Source organism: Mustela nigripes, chromosome 14, assembly GCF_022355385.1.
Source record: "Mustela nigripes isolate SB6536 chromosome 14, MUSNIG.SB6536, whole genome shotgun sequence".
NCBI classification, from domain to species: Eukaryota; Metazoa; Chordata; class Mammalia; order Carnivora; family Mustelidae; genus Mustela; species Mustela nigripes.
Window position 1 is genome coordinate 7,733,716 of NC_081570.1, and position 22,176 is coordinate 7,755,891.

General features: G+C 50.2%; 1 protein-coding gene across 2 annotated transcripts in view; it reads right to left on the reverse strand.

The window, feature by feature from the left end:
- Window positions 1–4,159: 4,159 nt before the first annotated feature.
- MTOR (mechanistic target of rapamycin kinase) overlaps window positions 4,160–22,176 on the reverse strand; it is a 126,310-nt gene continuing 108,293 nt past the window's right edge. For both annotated transcript variants that reach the window (XM_059375478.1, XM_059375479.1), the window contains exons 40-58: window positions 21,782–21,882; window positions 20,531–20,627; window positions 20,168–20,266; window positions 19,771–19,893; window positions 19,471–19,653; window positions 18,935–19,069; window positions 18,543–18,717; window positions 17,123–17,258; window positions 16,539–16,686; window positions 15,842–15,964; window positions 14,402–14,484; window positions 12,666–12,738; window positions 12,018–12,092; window positions 11,498–11,633; window positions 10,782–10,847; window positions 8,393–8,473; window positions 8,043–8,123; window positions 5,765–5,870; window positions 4,160–5,112 (exon numbers count right to left, since the gene is read on the reverse strand). In XM_059375478.1, coding sequence (XP_059231461.1) covers window positions 5,097–5,112; window positions 5,765–5,870; window positions 8,043–8,123; window positions 8,393–8,473; window positions 10,782–10,847; window positions 11,498–11,633; window positions 12,018–12,092; window positions 12,666–12,738; window positions 14,402–14,484; window positions 15,842–15,964; window positions 16,539–16,686; window positions 17,123–17,258; window positions 18,543–18,717; window positions 18,935–19,069; window positions 19,471–19,653; window positions 19,771–19,893; window positions 20,168–20,266; window positions 20,531–20,627; window positions 21,782–21,882 — 2,037 coding nt within the window. In that variant the 3' untranslated portion in view covers window positions 4,160–5,096. The remainder of the gene's footprint in view (window positions 5,113–5,764; window positions 5,871–8,042; window positions 8,124–8,392; window positions 8,474–10,781; window positions 10,848–11,497; window positions 11,634–12,017; window positions 12,093–12,665; window positions 12,739–14,401; window positions 14,485–15,841; window positions 15,965–16,538; window positions 16,687–17,122; window positions 17,259–18,542; window positions 18,718–18,934; window positions 19,070–19,470; window positions 19,654–19,770; window positions 19,894–20,167; window positions 20,267–20,530; window positions 20,628–21,781; window positions 21,883–22,176) is intronic.

Sequence of the window (22,176 nt, forward strand, 5' to 3'; positions counted from 1 at the left end):
GCCGACGCGACGTGTGCCCACCGCGCATGTGCAAAGTTGGTCGTTCTGCGGCCGAGCTGGCGGTGGGGTGGGGGTCAGTTACCGTCCCGGAGCTCCTCGGCCGGGGAAGTTTACATTTTCTCTTTAGCCTCACATCATCTGGATAACCTTGTGATTTAGGGTGGGACCCGGGGGGACGCAGTTAATCTCATTTTTAAGGCCAGCCTCTCCCAAGCTCTTCTGGTGCCCGCCTCACGTGCTTGATCTGGGCTCCTGCGATTAACCGATCCCCTCTCTCGGACACGGGCTGTCTTCGCCCTCGGCGCTGGTTCATTCCTGCCGGCCTACACGTATGCTGGCGTCGCGGTCAGCTCCAGAGACATGAAACATCACGCTGCGCCTTCCAGCCCCTTGCAGGCAAACTGTTAGAGAAGGCTCTACGCGCCCCGCAAGCTCACGAGCTCTCTCCAACCCCTCCAACCAGACGTTCCTGCGCGTCTACACCACTGGAAACACTCTTGCTGAGGCACCTATTGGGAACTCACACATTGGTGAAAAGAATTCGGGAAGAGCTGTTCTGAGGAAGGCAGTTTTGGCAGCTCAGGCGAAGGTTGGGAAGTCTAGTGGGGTGGGGCCTTCCTCCTAAAATCAGGAGTGGCCCACCCTTAATTCATTGGGCTTAGTAAGTGTGCAATAAATGGTAGCGGTTCCCGTTAGAGCATCCTGTTAACAGGAGTAGGAATACCCTATTAACAGGTAACTTGTTTGCACTCTCCCCACCCTCCGCACCTCCCCCCGCACTGGCAGAACAGAGACCCAGCCTAGTTCTTCTTTTTTTTTTTTTTTAGATTTTATTTATTTATTTGACAGAGAGAGATCACAAGTAGGCAGAGAGGCAGGCAGAGAGAGAGGAGGAAGCAGGCTCCCTGCTGAGCAGAGAGCCCGATGCGGGACTCGATCTCAGGACCCTGAGATCATGACCTGAGCTGAAGGCAGCGGCCCAATCCACTGAGCCACCCAGGCGCCCAGCCTAGTTCATTTTAACAACAAATATTTCTGGGGCGCCTGGGTGGCTCAGTGGGTTAAAGCCTCTGCCTTTGGCTCAGGTCGTGATGGGATCGAGCCCTGCATTGGGCTCTCTGCTCGGCTGGGAGCCTGCTTCCCTTCCTCTCTCTCTGCCTACCTGTGATCTCTGTCTGTCAAATAAATAAATAAAATAAAATCTTTAAAAACAACAACAACAATGAATATTTCTGAGCCTTATTCTATATGCGTCGATCTGATACCACATATCAGGCTATGCTGTGTGCTTTACGTGAATTACCTCATCCTCAAAACAACCTTTCGGGCTAGATCATAACTATAATCCATGCTTTCAGAGGAGGAAGCAAACACAGATTAAGTAATTTGTTCAAAGTCACCCGGAGAGTATGAGGTGGAGTTGAGATTTCAAATTAGGTAATTGGACACCACAGCCTTATTTCTTTCAAACTACTTTACATTCCTCCAAGAATTTTAAGGCCTAACCTATAGAACAATACCATATGATAATTATTTTTCTCTGATTTATACCGCTTAGCATAATACCCTCTAGTTCCAAGCACCTCATTGTAAATGACATTTCATTTTTAAAAAAAATTTTACTTTTAAGATTTTATTTATTTGACAGAGAGAGAGAGATCACAAGTAGGGAGAGAGGCAGGCAGAGAGAGAGGGGGAAGCAGGCTCCCTGCTGGATGTGGGGCTCGATCCCAGGACCCTCGGATCATGACCTGAGCCAAAGGCAGAGGCTTTAACCCACTGAGCCACCCAGGGGCACCAAGATATCATTTTTTGATGGCTGAGTAATATTCCATTGTATATATACACCACATCTTCTTTGTCCATTCATCTGTTGATTGAATGGCTCTTTCCATAGTTTGGCTATTGCAGACACTGCTGCTGTAAACATTGGGGTGCACGTGCCCCTTTGGATCACTACATTTGTGTCTTTGGGGTAAATACCTAGTAGTACAATTGGTGGGCCATAGGGTAGCTCTACTTTTTAACTTTTGAGGAGCCTCCATCCTGTTTTCCAGAGTGGTTGTACAATCTGGCACCCATCAGCAGAGTAAGAGGGTTCCCTTTTCTCCACATCCTTGCCAACATCTGCATGGAATTTAAGAAACAAAACAGAGGAGCATAGGGGAAGGGAGAATACAATAAAACAAGACAAAATCAGAGAGGGAGACAAACCATGAGACCATAGGAAACAAACTGAGGGTTGCTGGAGCAGTGGAGGGTGGGAGATGGCGTAACTGGGTGATGGGCATTAAGGAGGGCACGAGATGTAATGGGCACTGCTCGTGTTATATACAACTGATGAAACACTGGACTCTACCCTGTAACTAACAATAGTCTATATGTTAATTGAATTTGAATAAAATTACAAAAAGGAACTGTACCAATGTGTACAAAGACCCCAAAAGTCATTCTTTGCCACATCCCTCCCTTCTCACAGGGTTACATGAAACCATCCTGGATTGATGGTTAATGAGACTGTCCTTAAAGCTTCCATTAGCTCATCTACCTTTGGTAATTCACCTCAACAAAGCTGGCAGGTTTTGTCTAGATGTAACTTGAAATCCGTTGGATTGACTAAAGATCTTAATACCAAGGACTCCTAAGGAGTGCGTCTTTCTCATGGATGGCCACCATTTTCCGGAGCCCATTCATTCCCATACCCTTCATCTTTCGTGAATGTCAAAATCACTGGTTGTTGACAGTTATTTCATATAGAACCAAAAATGTTATGGTGAGCATATTTTCCAGAGCAAAAGAGTTGATGCATGGTTTAGGATTGTAGAAAGGTATGAGACTAACTATGAGGGTTCAAACTTCCCAGTATTACTATTGACATTTAAACTCATCTTTGGTTTTAATAGAGGAGTCCTCCAATAAATGTCTATGGGGCAGCACTGTGGTCTGAGTCTCTGGCAGATTTGGGGGGTACAACGTCATGCGAGACAGGGTTCCTGGCCTTCCGATGTGCGTGCTCTTCCTAATGCAAATTTTTAAATAGCTTTTATGATTCAGTATCTCTCACTGGGTAGCTGTGGCCCACAGAAATTTAGAAATAGAAAATTTACTTGAACTGAAAATGCTGTTTTTTTTTTTAAGATTTTATTTATTTATTTATTTGACAAAGATCACAAGTAGGCAGAGAAGCAGACAGAGAGAGGAGGAAGCAGGCTCCCCACTGAGCAGAGCGCCTGATGCGGGGCTCAATCCCAGGATGCTGGGATCATGACCTCAGCCGAAGGCAGAGGCTGTAACCCACTGAGCCACCCAGGCGCCCCGAAAATGTTGATCTTTGAAAGCACTCCATCGGCACGCTGTCTGTGGAGGGATCTCTGCTTGGCACTTGTCAGCTCCATCTGGCGCCCTCTCCTCCCCATTACTGTCGGCCTCTGTCCTAGGTCTTACAGCGCCTCTTTACCTGTTTGACACTGATTATCTGTTTTAAAAATACTACTCGGCTTCTACTTCTGTTTTAGAACTTTACATGGTTCTCCGTTGTCCATGCATCAGGCTCAAACTCCTTGCTGTTGAGCCGAGGCAGGTCACAGGCTGGCCCCGCACTCTACCATCAGGCCCTCTTGTAGCAGCTGTCTTTCCCTTTGCTCTCCATTGACCACTCGGCCAACTACACTGAACTCTGAGGTCCAACTGTGTGTAGCTTCGTTTTACATATCAGAAATGGTCTAAGACTTGCAATCGAATAGAGTTCAAGCTCATACTTGCCATTCCTGCAGGATATTGTGCTTTCAGACCGACTTCCTGCTGAATGTCTTCATGTGCCTCATCTGATAAAGTCCCGCTCGTCCTTTAACACCCATGGCAAATGTCCCCTTTCCCCGAGGATTTCCTGGCTTGGCCAATGGAATTCCTGCCTCCCGCTGAGGCTCACACCCTCCATGTAGCTCTTCTCCCCACTTGGCTTGGGGGAGTTACCAGCCCACTCCCACGCGATGGCGGCCCCGCCGTGTCCGGTCTGTGAACACGGGGAAGGGGACCACGTCAGGTAGCTTCTGTGTCTTGCATGGTCCCTCGAACCACCTGCTTAGTGAATGATGGCTGCTGAAGGACACCCGCTTCCTTTAGAAGTTCGTACTCATGAATAAAAAGACAGCCATACATGTTTTTTAAAATTCTGATGTCATTTATTGGCACAAAAATTATTCAGATACAACATGGTGTCTAGAATGGCTACACTGGATACTTTGTGCATTTAGTTTAATATTTCTTTTGCTCAGAACTCCCACAGGTCCCAGACCTTCCCTCTCTGTGGTCGGCACCTACAGGACCGCATTTGTTTCCAAGCCCTTGCTCTAAACACAGAGCGTTCGGACTTCACTGAAAACATCCCAGGACCGCACCGGGGAAGGCTGCTGCGGCCTCCCCTGCTGCACCCTGCCCTGCTGCACCGTGGTCTCTGTGCACCTGCTCCGCGAAGGCCACCCAGCCATCAGAAGCAACTGCCCTCCCAGCATTCGGGTCTTGGATTGCAGTGTGTAAGTCACAGCATCATGGGTGAGGCAGCAGACAGACACTTTCCACCCATTTTGGCCCATCTTACAAATGATGCTGTCTGCGGACCAGTGAGGTAATGGATGGGTGGAAGTGACCGAGTCAGTTTCTTCTGGTTCCTAACACGTGTCCTCCACGGCCTGAGGCTTCTTGACTGTGCAGAGTTGGCTGTATTCTTGTTGAGAGGAACCACTACGCCATTCTTCTATCAGCAACGCTTATGATGAGTTCTCTTGTGAGTTAAGTCAAAACCCGTATTTCTAAGTTATGGATTTTCTGTTCCCCCAGTCAATGGCTTGATTTGTGTATTTTTACCGTGTTGACTGTCCTGGTAACCAAATCAAGCCTTATGTTTCTGACAACGTGTTCTTCAACAGCAGCTAGACAGTTGGTTCAAACCAACGTTTAATATACAGTAGTATGTTTCAGTTACATTTCAAAGTATTTAATGAAGTCAAGCTCTCTGACCGTGGTTTCAGTTAAGTGGAAGCATATACCCAAGTACAAAAGCCTCAAGAGAAACGCTGTGGGCATGTCTAGGCCTCGTGTTACCAGAAAGGACACCTAAGATGACAGAGAGAAAAGGAATATTTTAATAATTTGGCCTTTTTCAAAAGCTTTACACGGACATACTGAAAATGGAGGTCTGACAACCCCCAGGGCATTCCTGAGATCTCCCACAACTAATTGTGTCAGACACACTCATCATTTCCAGTCAAGGGCTGATGCCTGCTGAGGCCCCAGAAGGACACTTCCCCATCACCCTCCTTCTCAAGTTTCTACCTTCAAGTGTGCCTCAGGCAATTAATCAAAGCAGACCCCGGAGTGGTCCTTGAGGTGACAATCCCAGATCCTTTGCCTCTCCTCTCTCTGTCGGTGCTCTGGCTTCTTCTCCTTGGTCCTTCCCTTTATCTTGGAATTGACAGCCAAAGTCCAAAAAGAACCCCACTCCTCCCCTCAAAAAAGAGGGACTCACCTACCATTCTTAAAGTAATTTTAATTTAATTTGGTGCTATTTCCTAAATAGGAGCCCAAGTTTCTCAAGTTCCTGCCTTTATAGAACGGTGAGTGCACACAGTGGATACAAACATTTTACGAGATCTGACACTATGATCCCCTTTTCTGGATAACTCCCCAGGTCCTTCCTGCCATGCCAGGACTGGGGCATGGGACAGGGCCCTGCGTGTGTATCCACGCCTCGCGCACAGGCACTCACCAGCCGATGTAGCACTGACAGAGGTTTTCGTGGGACGTTGCCTGTTTGATGAGCAGTTCCACCTGTGTTGGGACATCCAGGGTTTCGTCATGAGAGAAGTCTCGACCTAGGACAGGAGAAACACACACAGTCCTTCTGCATCTGGTTTTCCACTCCATCCTTGCCCCCGGGTCGGCTGGCCTGACTGCACAGCACTGCTCAGTTTTAATTGTCCCCAAGGATGAAGGCTGCCACGTGACGTGCACACACACGAGCCTCCTCCTAACAGTGACTTGGTTCAAAGAGGGGAAAGGCCTGCAGTCGGCCGAGTCCCGCAGTGGCGAAGATCCAGCGGCTGGTTGGTACAGATTCCTTCATCTACTGCCATCATCAGGCAAGTAGATGAGAAACCGGGCTCAGTTTCAGTCCTAGAACCTCCATTGTTGGGCCTTTCCTCCCACAGGAAGCCCGCTTCCGCCACAAACCCATCAGCTCAGCCCAGAACGGGCACTCGCGGCCGGCTGATGAAGCCTCTTTGGCACAAGGGCCATTTCCCCTCTTCCCTTGGCCCCACATGTCCAAGCGGCCCTGCTGGCTTCTCGCTGTCAGCTCACCGCTTGTCTTCTACTTTCCAAGCTCATCATTCACCCAGCTCATCGCTCTGGACCCCAATGTGTCAGGCAGTGCTCGATGCACTGGATCTGTTCCACAGGAGCTCCCTCTCCGGTGCTGCTGCGACCTGGGAGCTGTCCCTCCTTCCCTGAAGGCTAATTTCACCTGCGCTCTGATCCCAGCCTCTTCGCACAGTCACCTACCCACCCCCCCAGCCCTCCACCCCTGCCGGGCCTGTCTTCAAACGTTTGTAAATTCGTTTGTAAATTTGTTCTCCTCGCCCAGGAAGTAATAAAAGGCTCTCATGTGCTACCCCTGCTGGAGCCAGCCCCCACCCCCTTCCCCACGCACAAGTGTGGAACTCAGCTCCTCTGCCTCGCTCCCTTCTCACTCTCTTCAACCCCTCGGGTCTGGCTGCCAGGCGCTCAGGAGGCCACCAGTGACTCGGAGCCGTCCTCGGCGCCTGCCGTCCCTCGCGCCTCCTCAGCCATCCTTTGGATTTTACCTCCAGAAGACCTGGAGGCCACCTTCCTCGTCTAGTCAACTGTCCAGCCACAAATGTGGCAGCAGCTCCCTCCCTCACACAGCCGCCCTGGCCAGTGCAGGGAGGATTCCCCAGTGCAAACCCACTGGGCCCCTCCCGCCTCCCCGTCCCCCACTTCAAGACCTCAGGGTCTTCCCATTGCCCTTAGGACGAAGGATGGAAGTAAAAGGCCCTGTACGATCCCACCAGCCCACTCCGAGCGTGGGCACTCTGCTTCTGTGCTTCTCCCATCTCGCTCTCTGAGGCAGGCAGACTCCTCTGCATTCAGACCGTCTTTCTTGCCAGATTCGCTCCCACCACAGGGCCCTTGCATGTGCTGATTCCTTTACCTGGAACACTCTGCCTCTAATTATGTTCTCCTTCAGATTTTAGCTCAAGGGTTGTTTCCCAGGGAAGCTTTCCTGGAACTCCGGCACTTAAATTCCCTTGTGACTGGCATCACAGCCCAAGCCCTTTCTTGCACCTAATACTGCCCCTGTCGATGCCGACCCCAAGGGGGCAGGCAGTCTGTCGGCTCTTACCAGCAGTTTCCTCAGCATCTAGCGCATCTAGGTGTTCAACAAATAAATACAATCTATCTGACTTCAATACTTCTGTGCCAGGCCCAAATGCTGAGGACTGGCATCCCATGTCTCACCACATTCTGAGAAAGACATTCTTCCAGATGAACAGATAGAGAGGCCCAGGTGGCACACAGAGTCTTCGGCCCCCTTGGCTGCCACCTCCCGTCATACCATCTGGTCTACAGGACGTGTCTCGTTTTCAGAAGTATGCAGTTCTCTCCTTCCACACTCTCCACTCCAGAATAGCCCGGGAGTGCAGGAAGGCAGAGATCACACTGGTCAGGTTTGCTCCAGTATCAAGCCATGATGATGAGAAAAACTTGCCTGAATTTGGCTGACTTAGGACCCCAATGAACTTTATCAGCCCTGTCTGGCATAAGGAGATTAACATCACTTGAAATGAGTTTAATGGTCATTAGAGAATCAGAGAGCGTCTCCAGCCGACAGACTCAGAGACCCTCCAGTTAGCTGCAGAGTCAAAGTTTAGGCACAGCTGGGAAGGGGCTGACCTCCCACTCTAGGGGAGAAAAATCAAGATGTTATGTTCCTTTTAAGTAAACACACACACTCACTCACTCACCAGTGAGCTTGTCTCGAACCCTGTTTATAATCTGTATAGCTTTCTTATTTAGGGCCTCGGGTTTCACCAAACCGTCTCCGACTGAAATACACAAAGGGAGAAAGAACAGTGAGACTGGATGGTCACAACAGATTCAACAGATGCCCCCGCTGTTCGCAAATACGCGCTTCTGTAAGTGCTGGTAGCTCTTCCTCTGCGCCTATGTCTTCAGAAGAGAATGAGAAATTCACAGACCCTTGTCTGCTCAAAGGTGGGTTTGCTGCTTTATCTTACCGACCCCTCCCGGTGCAGCGCGGCTGCTGTGTTCTTAATGAGCTAGTCATGGCTGCGATTCCTGAGATCGGACTTACTGAAAGAATGGATAGATTCTGGCACTGTGGTCCCCGTTTTCTTATGGGCGGGCTCCCCAAGTTCCACACCGTCCAAAATTTCTAGGAAGAAAAAAAATTGATTGGCAGAAAATTCCAGCACCAAGAAGCCACTGTCGCAATCATTAGCTCTACTCGCTCACAAGCCACAGTCCCTGGACGCGCACCCTGTGACCTCTCAGGGGAAAGGACAGGAAGGATGGTCACTGTGTGTTTAAAAGGTTTTACATCTCCAAAGCGCGACCTTTTAAACAACATTTATAAAACGTTCTGACACAGAGCACAGGAGTGCGACGGAATCCCTGGCAGAACTTGCTGGAACAACGACTGATGATAACATAGAGAGCACCACCTTCCAGGAGGCCACACTCATGACCGAAGTGCTATTCTTCAGAGGAATTTATACATCCTTTCTGGGCAGAGAAAGACCTCAGGCTTATAGTCACCCTCCACTGGCTGTGGCCTTCAGGAGAGAAGAGTCTAGAAGCAGAAGTATGAAGTTATCTACACATTGTCCTTGTACACCCCAGGCCTTCAAAATGAAGCCAGGGCTGGTAATACTTTTATGAATGATCACTTGGAACTTAACATTTAAGCCAAAGAAGACCAGCCAGGTCTACTACCATCTGGGCCCACCAGAACCAGCTGTCCCCGTTCCTCTCGGCATGCCCCAGACAGCAGACAAGAGCCCGCTCCATAGCGTACTACTGAGGTGGACCCTGGGAATGAAACCCGTTAAGTCTCATATACTTTGCGTGAGACCGGTCACCCACAGAAGGCACCCCAGACACCATGAGGAATTCAGGCATCGTTCGTAAATGCTGTCATGATGTCCAGGCCAGAGTCCACACCTGTTCCCAGACAGGACCTCAATTTCCTGCCCAGAACACCCTCTTTCTTCCCATCCACACACCCAGTAAGGCCAGCTTAAGTCCCCCTGACCCAGGAGCTCCCTAAACGACCGCTGTTCAGAGCGGTACCTCCTTTCTCTCAGCTTCATGGGCTCTCCTCCGAACGTACCTGCTGGATCACACAGTGGACTTGACTGTTCTCGTATTAGTTCCTAGGCCATACAGTTTGGTTGATTCTATAATGTCATTCTGATGCTTCTCCACGGTAATCTCTATAGGTCACATTCTTTTAACATTATTTGTTATAATATTTATCCTTAAACATTACTTGGCTCAGCTAAGCAACTAGTTGCACATGTTCCATAAATATCTGCAGAGAATACTTTTTTATTTTCAAAGTGTGAACTACGTTGGGTGTTGTTCGATGTTATGAGGGAAAAAGGAGAGGGCCAGGGAGGGGGGTGAGGGGAGTGTGTGAAATAAAGTTAAACAGCTTTACTCTAAGACCTTTGAGAGGTTCCATTCACAAACTGTGTTCTGGCTCTTGGAGGGGCATTATCTTCCTGGGACCCTGTTCTGTGGACCCACTCTTGGACAGTGTTTCCTGTGGCTTCCCTGCCCCTCCGCCAGCAGTGTGAATACACTTCTACTGCTTCTGTCCTTTTTTTTTTTTTTTAAGATTTTATTTATTTATTTGACAGAGAGATGGAGAGCACAAGTAGGCAGTGCAGCAGGCAGAGGGAGAGGGAGAAGCAGGCTCTCCACTGAGCAGGGAGCCCGATGTGGGGCTTGATCGCAGGACCCTGGGATCATGACCTGAACCGAAGGCAGATGCTTAACCAACTGAGCCACTCAGGCGCCCCGTCCTCCTATTTCTGAGCTATTAACAATGCTCTAGGACCATGTGATACAGTTAATAATTATCCCAGTCCAGACACCACTATAGGGCATACTAAATACTGGTTAATATTCAGATATGCTTTTAATTGTGGTTTTTTAATTTTTGTTTTAAAGATTTTATTTATTTCTTTGTCAGAGAGAGAGCACAAGCAGGGGAGCAGCAGGCAGAGGGTGAAGCAGGCTCCCCACTAAGCAAGGAGCCTGATGCGGGACTCAATCCCAGGACCCCGGGATCGTGACCTGAGCTAAAGGTAGATGTTTAACTGACTGAGCCACTTAGGCATCCCTAATTGTTTTTATAGATTAAGCTCAGATAGTTTGATCAAAATTTCTGGGCCTTAGATACCCACTCTGTCGTGAGAGGCATGGAACTGAAAAAAAAATTATGCTCAGTAAATACTTCTAGACCAACTTTCTGAAGTTAACTGTTAGATGCTATTTTAGCAGGGAGGGAATCACTGCAGGACTGTGCCCCTGGTCAGAGCCTCTAGAAAACCCGCTTCCTGGCGTGTCACCACCTCTGCCATGCTTCCTCACAGCAATCACAAAGCTCGCCCTGTTCAAGACACACTCTGGACAAAAGCGGGCAGAAGCTGCAGTCTCCCGGGGGAGGGACTCACCTACTGACTGGCCAGCAGAGTAGGAATCCGTCCTCGTTCGGGACCGCTTGTTGCCTTTGGTATTTGCTAGGGAAAGAAACAGAGAGAGGATAAAAAGGGTTTCAAACTTTGACTTGAGAGAAACTTGGTTGACATGGTATTTTCTTACCACCATCAAAATGCAATTTTACTAAAAGCTAAAGCCCCCAGGAGAGGGCCCAGGATGGATGACTCGGGACTCAGCGGGTGTTAGCATGGGTGTGCAATCCTGTGGGACTGAGGATTCTGTGTCGCTGTGTCTGAATTTAGACACTGTGGACCAGATAACAGAAGGTGACAGTGGGACATGGGCGGCGGGTGAGACCCCTGGGTCGGTCACCTCTTCTGAGGAGGAGCAGCAAAGGGGAGACGGAGATGCTGCTGCCCCAGATCACAAGAGTCCAGCTTGCTACTCTGCATGAAGTCCAAACAAACAAAAATCACCAGGGCTTATCCTGAAAGTATTATAATTAATATTTAAATTAGTGGTTGGCGTTTTCTGTTCTAGTTAATAAGAAATCATACTTGAAATTCATTTCCAGCCACTGGACCAGCTCTGTGAAAACACAATGCAACAGCCCAGTAGCCCAGCTCAGGCTCCACGCCCGCAGGGGGCAAGGCTGGTGACATGTAACATGTCACCTACTCCCAGATCCGAGGGGACGGGCTCCCGCTCCGTGGCACTTGCTGATACTCACTGTCCATCAGCCTCCAGTTGAGCAAGGGGTCATAGACAAAGGCCTCCAGCACGGCCATGACACTGTCCTTGTGTTCCCGAAGCACTTCCATCACCGTGTGACACGTGATCCTGTAGTTGCCATCCAGACCGGTGACCTGCAGCACCAGAGCCACTTGTCACGGAAGTCAACGGCCCCGGCTCTGCCCCGATGGCCTCAGGACCCGAAGCTAGTTGAGAGGGTCTATCACCCACACTGAAGAAGCAGACACAAGTCGCTACTGGTGTATCACACTGGGAACGTGTTCAGAGCAAGGGATCAGGTCAGGCCTGTGATTCATACGACACAGGGTCTGACGTGAAGCATGGTGAGACTCTCAAAGGTTGATCATTTGTAACAATATGGAAAATAACCAGAAAACATCCATAGAACCAAGGCAGGTGTTCTGGGGAACTGATAAGACCGAACAAGCCAGCCCGTGTGCAGTGCTGGGCCTGTGTTGGCCCCATTCCAAAGCAGCTTGTTCCCAAGACCCACTCACCTCCATAGCATTGGTCAGCATTCTCGTTAGTCTAAACGGAATCTTCTCTGGGAATTTCTCCCTGGTCATAGCAACCTATGGGGACATAGAAGAGAAAAACCAGGTTGAGTGGCTAGATTGTTTTTGTTTTCCTTTAGTTTTATATTTTATTTATTTAATTAATTTTTTTTCCAGGCTAGATCATGTTCTTTAGATAAAGCCAGGCAAAGGCAGGTAGCTTTTCTTTGCATTGATTTCAATGAGGACAGAGAAATGAAGGAGTTTTAGTTTAGTGAGGGGACTTGTCACAGGGATTTAAAAGATAACTAAACACACACACACACACACACAGGGATAGAAGGAACAAAGAAAAAGGACAAGTGTGCATCACAACAGGCCCCTGCCCGGCAGGCCAATTCAGGGACGAAGATTCCACCACTCAGAGGCGTGTGCGCAGTGGCCCTTGCCTCGAAAAGGGTTAGAGTCTGACTACGGCAAGTACCAACCAGCACGGACTTCACGTCTTAGTTTGACTTTCTGCGGCTTTGCTAGGAGAGGCAGGGATCCAGGGTGATGCATTTTGCACTTAAATTTGCCTGGGTCTGAGGGTGAGGGGGGCGGTCATCTGGCAAGGTAAGCCTGACCAGGTGTTCTGGAACACGCAGTCACCTCAAAGCAGTCCCCGAAGTCGATGTGCAGGATCTTCCCGCTCAGCCGGTCCAGCATCAGGTTGGATGGGTGTCTGAGAAACAGGGGAGCACGGAGGGTCACTAGAGCGGCACTGATGAATAAATCAACAGGGATGGGACAGTCCAGGCCCCGCCCACAGGCCAGAGCCAGCCCCCACCTGCCTCTGGAAACACAGTGTTTCTGGACATGGCCCCGCCGATTTGTCATGTAATGTCGCAGGCCACTTTTGTGTCACAGGCAGACACGAGTACCTGTGAGGTATCATATGGCCAGCAAAGCCCAAGTTATTTTTTTTTGGGCAGGGAGCCAAAGCTTATTTACCTTTCGTTAATTTTTTTAATTAACATATGATATATTGTTTCTCCCAGGGGTACAGGTCTGTGAATCATCAGTCTTACACAATTCACAGCACTCATCACCCCTCCTCCTGCAACCCTCGCTTTGTTTCCTGAGATTAAGAGTCTCTTATGGTTTGCCTCCCTCTCTGGTTTCATTCCATTTCATTTTTTCCTCTCTTCCCCCATGATCCTCTACCTTGTTTTTCAAATTCCACATATCATGAGATCATATGGTAACTGTCTTTTTCTGATTGGCTAAATTATTTCTTATCTGGCCCTTTACAGAGAAAGCTTGCTGATCCCTGTTCTAGGTCCGCAACGGGAAGAGATCAGTGTGCATCACAGTTGCGTTCCTGACATCTGTGGTCACAAGATGGATCCTGTGTGGCAGCGCTGGTGTCTCAGAGTGACGAGGCTCTATCTTCACCCCTCAGCACCCAGCACGTGGTCCCATCTCCTGGGCCCCCATGCCCATCTAGGAAGGGTCGTCTGGCTTTTGTCACTAGGAATTCTCCTGGCTCTTTTTTAAAAACAAGAATTTATTATTTCCGTGGGAGAAAATTATTTTTTATTCTCAAATATTTGCATGAGATGTGATTCCAGGAAAGAGTAGACACCAAGGAACTAGTTTTTCAAAGACTTCTAGAGAGTCAATTTCTGAATATTCCTTAACTACTTTTTCAGTCAGTGGATAAAATTTATTATTCAGAAATATCAGAGGGACCTACTCTGGTTGGTTTCAAGAATATTTATCTCAGCACAGTGGTGACTTATAAGTGTTTACGGGATCAGTAAAATCTATCAAAAAATTTTTTTTTAGTAAGTTCTACACCCAATGCGGGGCTTGAACTCACAAACCCGAGAGATCAAGAATCACACGCTCTAGTGACCGAACCAACCAGGCGTCCCTGTGTATATATATTTTTTAAAGATTTTATTTATTTATTTGACAGACAGAGATCATGAGTAGGCAGAGAGGCAGGCAGAGAGAGAGGAGGAAGCAGGCTCCCCGCTAAGCAGAGAGCCCGATGTGGGGCTCAAACCCAGGACCCTGGGATCATGACCCGAGCCAAAGGCAGAGGCTTTAACCCACTGAGCCACCCAGGCGCCCCCCTGTGTATGGTTTTTAACATATTAAGCCAGCCTGTAAAGAAGGTGGTGCCCTAGAACTGAGGTTTTTCCTCTCTTTAGTTTGCTGGGCTGTTCTGCTGCATGGATAATAAAAAGGGACTAAGGTTGATACTGCAAAGAAGATCCAAAGTTACAAAATACAATTATTTACCAAATGGTCATAGATCTGACTGGAAAACAAAAGGAAACTATTTAAGAAAGGTACCATGTAGAAAAAGACCACAAAACCAAAATCAACTTACTCACCTATCTCCCAGGCCCAAAATATACCCGACCATGGACATGACCGCTAAGGAGCGGGTGTAGTTGGTTCTTCGGTCAAACCACACCTGGAACACAGGAGCACACGTGAACCAGGGCTCTAGAAGCTAACTAGCTTCAACAGAATTGCACTGCAATCAGTTGTTTCCTTATGTCCCATCAGTAATCAGCTAATAACATAAAATGGAATAAAGATCTCAATCATAATTGTAATGGCAGTAAACTATGCTTGTAATAACCTTAGAGAGGTACAGAACACAGATGAGTAAAAAAGTTAACCTTTGTGTAGGAACGTGAAGAACCGAATAAATAAAAATGTCCATTTAAGACGGTAAAAATGTAATAACTCCCTAAATTATTTGAAACATTTAATGTAATTCTGCTGAAAATTCAGTAGCTCTTTTTTGGGGGGACTGTGACAAAACAACCCCAAAATTTATCTGGAAGAAGAAAAAATTTAAATAGTCAATGAGGAGAGACTTTTCATTAACAGTTGTATTAACAGGGGTGCCTGGGTGACTCAGTGGGTTAAAGCCTCTGCCTTCAGCTCAGGTCATGATCCCAGGGTCCTGATTGAGCCCCGCATCAGGCTCTCTGCTCAGCAAGGAGCCTGCCTCCCTCTCTCTCTCTGCCTGCCTCTCTGCCTACTTGTGATCTCTGTCAAATAAATAAATAAAATCTTAAACAAAACAAAACAAAACAAAAAACCACAGTTGTATTAATAGTATGGTACTTGAAGAGAAATAGGTTTTAGAGAGATCAATGAAATAAAACAGAAGCCCCAGAAAGAAATCCAATGGCAGAGAATAGCTTTTTGTATAATAAAAATGGACTTTCTTAAACAGTAGGAAAAGGAAGGATCATTTAGTAAATACTGTGGTGTTGGCTAATCATCTCAAAAAAGTAAAATCTGAATCTTTAATCTTAAATTCCGAATTGGGTTGAGGATTTAAATGGAAAAACAAGTTTTATAATCAGTACAAGTAAATGAATGTAGAAAAGATACACAATCTTGAGGCAGAGAGGGCCTTTCCAATATAAAGCTGAAGGTAGAAACTTCAAAAAAAAGGATAAAAATCTGGTAACTTCCAACTTTTAAAAGTGTCTACACATCAAAAACAAAACAAAAATCCCAAACCAAGGAACATACCAGAACAAAAATTAAAAAACCAAATAAGCAGGAAATTTCTAACATACGAAATAGGGTTAATATCCTTCTTATAAACGCAGCTCAAATGCTATCGCAAGAAATGGGAGAAACACAAAATTACTAAATCCGTATCGGCTGAACGGCACGGCTCGCCCAGATAATCTCAGTAACAAAAGACGGTGCACAGTACACAGCTGCTCGTCCCGAAGACGAGTCCACCGGGTGCAGGTGAGCAGACCAGAAAGCAGCGCCGGTGCGAGGAGCCCGGCTCGTACCTCGGAGCTGGGGCTTTTGAGCCACAGCAGCTTGGCCAGGTCGTCGCCAGCGGTGTTGTTGACGGCGTGCTCGAACACCTCCACCTTCTGCATCAGTGTCAGGTGATCGTAGTCCGGAGCCATCTGCATGGGGACACAAGCGCTCTGCGAGCGGCCCTGGACTGGTAGCTTCAATCCAGGGGGACATCAGGCTCTGGGCCCGGGCAGAGCTGGGTTCTGATCTCACCACACCAGCCCAAAGGAGATAAGAACAGTGCGGGGTGGGGGGGGGGGTGGCCAATAGAACCGGGTGACCTTGGGAACGCCAGGGCTCAAGGGTGAGATGTCAGGTCCCACCCGAGCTTAAGTCTGCTGGCGCAAAGGAGAGCGCGGGAGGCATCGCGGTTTTGGGTGACGGATCTCTTACTACTTGCGCCTCTACTGCCATCATCTCCCTGGGTGGCCCGTGTCCCGACCCCATCAGCTGATCCCCTGATCAACAATACCATCCTGTCTCACCTAGAAGGCTGGACACCTGATTTCTGGGCTCTACGGTCCTGTTCCTTAGAGGTAATCTGCGTTAGGACTCGCTTTGTCTCCCAACCAGATTTTCCGGTGACACGGACTTTCCACACATACACAGAAGGACGAGAAGAGCAGCTCTGTAGAGTTCCTGACTGGTGAGTGACGTCAAGGCCGTGAAGGCCTCACCACGTACCCGCAACATGATGCGATGCTCGATGTTGAGGAGGATCTTCTTCTTCTCTCTGTAGTCCCGGATGAGGGCGTGCAGCGTGTCGCAGTGCGGGACCCAGCCGATGAGGCCCGAGTTGGTGGATAAGGGGATGACGGCGTATCTCTGGATGCTGGCGCCCCCGGAAGGCAGGGTTGGTTATCGGACGTAAGCAGAGTCAGCCTCCGACCCCCGCACAACACAGGGGAGCAGGCTGAACGCCCCCCACGCCCACCCCTCCAACTTAATATCCATGTTCTTAACGGAATGGGGAAGAGAGCGGGGCGGCCATGCAGCATCTCTAGTCTAATGGCCACGGGCTGTTCCATTCTGGACCCTCTGGTGGTTGTTACAGGTGTTTCCCTTCAAAGCACGCAAGCGTAGGGACAGCTCTTTGCTGTGTTCAACGCCTTGGCTACTGAGGACTTCCTGCCAGGTACGCTATGTCTAGAACTGCTTTCGTGGAGGGACACGACCACATGGGAGGGATGTAAGGAAAGCCCAGATGACCCGTCATGCCGCTGCCATGCCACTACTCCCCCCAGCCCCCACCACCGCGTCCTGACTACCTGAGGTTCTTGCGAAGAGACGTCGGGTCGTTGGCCAGAAGGGTGTTGACCAGGCCGAAGAGCTGCATCACTCGTTCGTCCTGCCGCAGGTCTTCGTGGCCCTTCAGGAGGAAAACAAACTCATGCCCGTTGCTGCCTGTGGGAATGGTGGGAGCTGTTAGCACAGACCAGCCCTGTACCCCCAAGCTCCTACGTGTACCCTACCCAGCCCCACTTGCACACAAACATAGAGCACCCTAGAACTCCTGAAAAGAATGGCACCGCTTTTGATCGTCCCCCAATGAAATGCTGGTCAAATTAAAAATAAATAAAATTAAAAACAGCTGTCTTTGGAGATCAGGACCGATTCCGCAGGGATGGTCGTTCTGCGTGCTCCCCCACAACCACTCTCCGCCCTGCTGTCTGGATTGGGCCCATGAAGCCTGACCCCTGGGAACTGTATCACCTCAGCTCCCAGTTGGGCTTGGCCAATGGGGGCACTGGCAGGAGGGAAATCAGAGGGTGGGAAGAGGGAGAGGCCAAAGGGTTTGCTCCTGACAATGGTCCAGGCTCCAGTTCTAGAAGTTTCCAGTGTTCCTCCCCCTGGGCTACAGCTCCAGTGGTGGATGGCCTCTCTTTCTAGGTTATGTGTTCTCGATGGGCTCCTTGCCCTCTCGGGTCTGGAGGGTGGGGTGAGTCATAGCTTCTCACTGTTGGCTCTCTTGACTCTGCTCACAGAAGGAGACAGGTCCTTCATTCAAGTCTCTCATGAAATACTGTGGAGAACCTGACTGACCCATGGTTGAGTATCAGGAGACGCCAGCCCACGGAGAGATGATCTCCTGGGAACCACGACAAACTGGGCTGGTGAGTAACTACTGCATTAAAAAGCATGAGCTGTATTGAAAGTGAGAACCCTCAGGGGGCCGTCAGAGCATCCGGGCCTCCCGTAGCCACCCCAGGTAGGCCACAGAGCTCACTGTGAGAACTCATTTCCACATCAGTTTGTTCCTTTTACATAGCCATTTCCCACGGAGAGAGACCATGATGGTGAAGGAGAACATTCGAGAGCTCAGGAGCCCTTTCTTCAGCCCTGCTGGTCACCTACCACACCCGCCCCCAGATGCCCCTCTGTTGGCCCTGTCAGTCCCCTGCAGCCACCTGCCTCCCCCCATGCCCACGCCGCACACGTCTGTGGCTCCCTCCGCCTGCTCTGCAGGGCGCTCAGGCCTCCCACGAGCACCGCAACGGTGTGAACAGACGAGGAGTCTGGGGGTGATGTGACGGGGAACCCGCTTGTGCTCTGTTTCTCTCTCCATAAGCCAGGGAGAGAGGCCGCATGGGAAGAGGAGTGGTGTGAACGGGGAGCGGAGACCTCAGAAAAGGGGAGGGGCTCGGCCAGGATTGGGGGCCGCAGGAGCAGGAGCGCAGGCGTCCTTACCCATGAGCGTCAGCTTCCGGGGCCTCTGCTTGGAGGTGATGACCTGCAGCGACGGCGCGATGGACTGGATGCGGACGACCGGCTGGTTGGGGTCGTACGTTCCGGGCACGGCCAGTTCGAGGTCCCGGCACATCAGAAGTTTGGGGGACACATACTGCAGCTCTAGAGAGGTGAGCTGTGAACAAGTGCCACAGGGGTCAGCTGGCTGCCGCCGGGGAAGGGCTTACATGCAATTTGGGTATTTTTTAATAGATTGCTAACGGCAATGACTTGTCCTAGAATTTGCAGATAAAAGTAAAACCAGAGGCTTTAGAGTTAGCGTCAGAACGTTCGCAAAAAGGAAAACTTAAGGGATGATGATGGTGAACACCGCTAGAGCCCGAAGATCCTACCTGGGGCAGCTGCTTAGAGATCCGTCTGAACACGTGATAATAGAGGTCCCAGGCTTGGGTGAGGTCCTTGACGTTCCCGGATTTCATGTACTTCCTGCACCACTCTTGCGCCTCCATTAGATCTCGACCATATGCCTGGACGGGGAAGCAGGGCACGTCTGTGAGCCGTCAGGTGTGGACTATGCCCCGTGTTGAAGCCCCAAGCAGACGGCACAACTGCTCAGCCGCACGCGACGGCTGGACGGCTGTGGCCCTTCACAGGGCTCAGCAGGGCAGTGGGGAGGCCCCGTCCTGGAGGCCCCGTCCTGGGACGGCTTATGGGCAAAGGAAGGCGAGGCAAGATGAGCTCAGCAAGGATCTCATGGTTCTCCAGTTCTCCTAAGTTCTTAGAAGTTCATGACGATTAAATTGCTGGTGTTTCTATATCCCGTGGCCTCCGTCAGAATATGTTCTAGTCACGTCAGGAGGAAGGCCAGAGGGAAAGGGGTCTGGTAAAGGCTTTGGGTCATGTCACGCCGTGCTTTCTCATCCCATACCTGATTAAAAGATGTCTCCTTCAGAGTCTGGGGGCCTCGCTCCATCATGGCGTGCAGGGGCTCCAGCACCTCAAACATGCCCTTCACGTTCCTCTCCCCGAAGTACAAACGGGAGGCCTCTTCCAGGCCTTCGTGCCACATCTCGTGCCAGAGGATGGCCACGCGGATGAGCTCCTCGCTCACCTGGACCAAAGGGGGCAAGCGAGAGGCAGCGAGGATGAGCTGACTGACTGAAAGGCTGACTGAAAGGGAGAAAGAGCAGGTCGTCCTGCCGGCAGCACCGGCGCGGGCCGGACTCACCATCATGGCCTGCTGGACCAGGGTGTTACTGTGCTCGCACATGTTCTTCAGGATCTTGTTGGCTGCGTTGTGGCGGGCCGTCGTGGTGGACTTAGAGGCCACGGTCAGGGGGTAGATGAGGGCCTGCGGCAGACATGGAGGGAACACTCGCAAACTCGGACTTTCCGGAAGATGAGAGAGACGGAGAGGACGCTGCTGACACTGATTCGAGTCCATCACTCAGATGAGGGGAAGAAGGCCCTTCAGGAAGGCCCCTGGGCCTGGGCCTGCCAGCCGGACAGAGGGGATGCCTGGTTCCCGGTTCCTGCCTTATGCCCCTAGAGCAGCTTTAGGAAAGGCCGGGATCCAGATCGAAAGGTCCACGGTTCAAGGAGGAACTGCCCGGGGGCCCACGTACCTGGGGGTGGTACCGGCCAATGTCTGTGAGAAGCTGGTGAATGAGGCGGCCCACCAAGGGCCTGGGCGTATCGATTCTTGCGATGAGCTGCGGTATGACCTGGATTCAGAGAGACACGGTGCACAGCGCGTGAGAGGCAGAAGCAACTACTTGTTATTCTGGGCAGTGACCAGCTCTCGAAACCTGCTGTGGCAGATGCTGTGGAACTCTGAAAGAGTTCACTCCCTTCAGTTCTCTGGGAGAAACTAAAGACAATATGGAGTGTCGACCTTGGGACCCATCCCCCATCCTTTACCGCTGTCACTGATCACCGCATGATCCCAGGAGGAGACAGAGCAGGAGGGAGACCTGAGCCCACCTTACCTGTAACCAAGTGTCGATCTGGATTGCTTTCACCCCCTCCACTAAGGCTTCATTCACATCTGGCCAGTGACCATAGTCAAACCATAAGGTGAGGACTCTGGAAAAGACAAATAAGAAAATCACAGAAAATCGAGTTTCCCAGTTTTTGTTTTTTTATTTTTGTAATCTTTAAGACTCTTGAGAAAAGAATAATTGGCAAAGGGGCGCCTGGGTGGCTCAGTCAGTTGTGCCCGACTCTTGATTTTGGCTCAGGTCATGATCTCAGGGTCCTGGGATCAGGCCCCACATCGGGCTCTGCGCTCAGTGGGGGTCTGCTTGAGGATTCCCTCTCTCCCCTCATTCATACTTTCTCTCTCTAAAATAAGTAACTCTTTAAAAAAAAAGAATAATTGGCAGGGCCTCAAATCAGTGGTTCTACAGTGTCTGGTCTCGGGGACCACCCGGGAAGGGTGTGTGGTTGGTGATGGTTATTAATACTTGGGTCAATCTCTTCTTGCCCTTTTGGCTAAGATCAAGTGGAATACTTGGGTCAACACCAGGAGGGGCATCCCAAGTGAATGCTTATTTTATTCCAGATAATGTAGAGGGCTCAGCATCATCTAAGCTCAGAGATCTAACGGAGGAGCCCAGGGACAACCTATGGATTATCTTCACACACACAGAAAGTCACCTGGAGCCCAGCGGACAGCGTAAATGCAGGACTCAGCTGCCCCTGTCACCCACAGCCTCTGGACTGGCCGGTCTGGGCCATTTGTCTCGGCCACTCTAAGTGGCGTCTCGAAGCTGAGGCGAGGCACCTGGGTCGCTCAGTCAGTTAAGCATCTGGCTTTGGCTCAGGTCATGATCTCAGGATCCTGACATCAACCCCATGTTGGGCTCCCTGCTCAGTGGGGAGCCTGCTTCTCCCTCTGCCTCTCCCCCATGCCTTCTCTCTATCTCTCAAACAAATAAAATCTTTCTTTTTTTTAAACAAATAAAATCTTAAAAAAAAAAAAAAAAAAAAAAAAGCTGAGGGGCTTTCAGCACTGCGGCCACAAACAGCTCTGCGGCCACAAACAGCTCTGCGTCTCCGGCCCTGCCGGAGTGCGCGCGCAGCCTTCTCAGGCCACGCCTCCTCGCCGGCGTGGGCAGGTGGAGGCCGGTCCCCCTTCTTCTTGGACATGCTCATCAGGGTGGGGCAGGAGGGCGTTCCGAGTAATTCCGTGTCCTGCTGTGCACACGGCCCATCCGGGGCCCTGCCCGCTCTGATACCTCAGTGTGTCCTGGAGGTTGTTGCCTCGTGACAAGGAGATGGAACGGAAGAAGCCCTGGACGGCAGGGACGGTGTACATCAGGAGGGTTTTGGACAAATCCTGTTGGAACACACGCATGTTAATGGACGCTCTTGGCTTAGTTTCTCTTCCGTAAAAGGGGCCTCACAGCATACGAACAGTACCTGACTCAAAGAGGTTATGAGGTTAAATTAGTTACTGCAGGAGAAGCCTCTCGATGAGTACTGGCTCACAGCAAGCACTCAGGAAATGCCGACTGTGTCACAGTCGCTATCACCTTGGACTAATGGTGGGTTCTTAAACAGGGGTGGCAGGGAGAGCGGGCTGAGAAGGAACACGCGCTCTCTGGGCCCGCCAGCTGCCCCCATGCGCTCT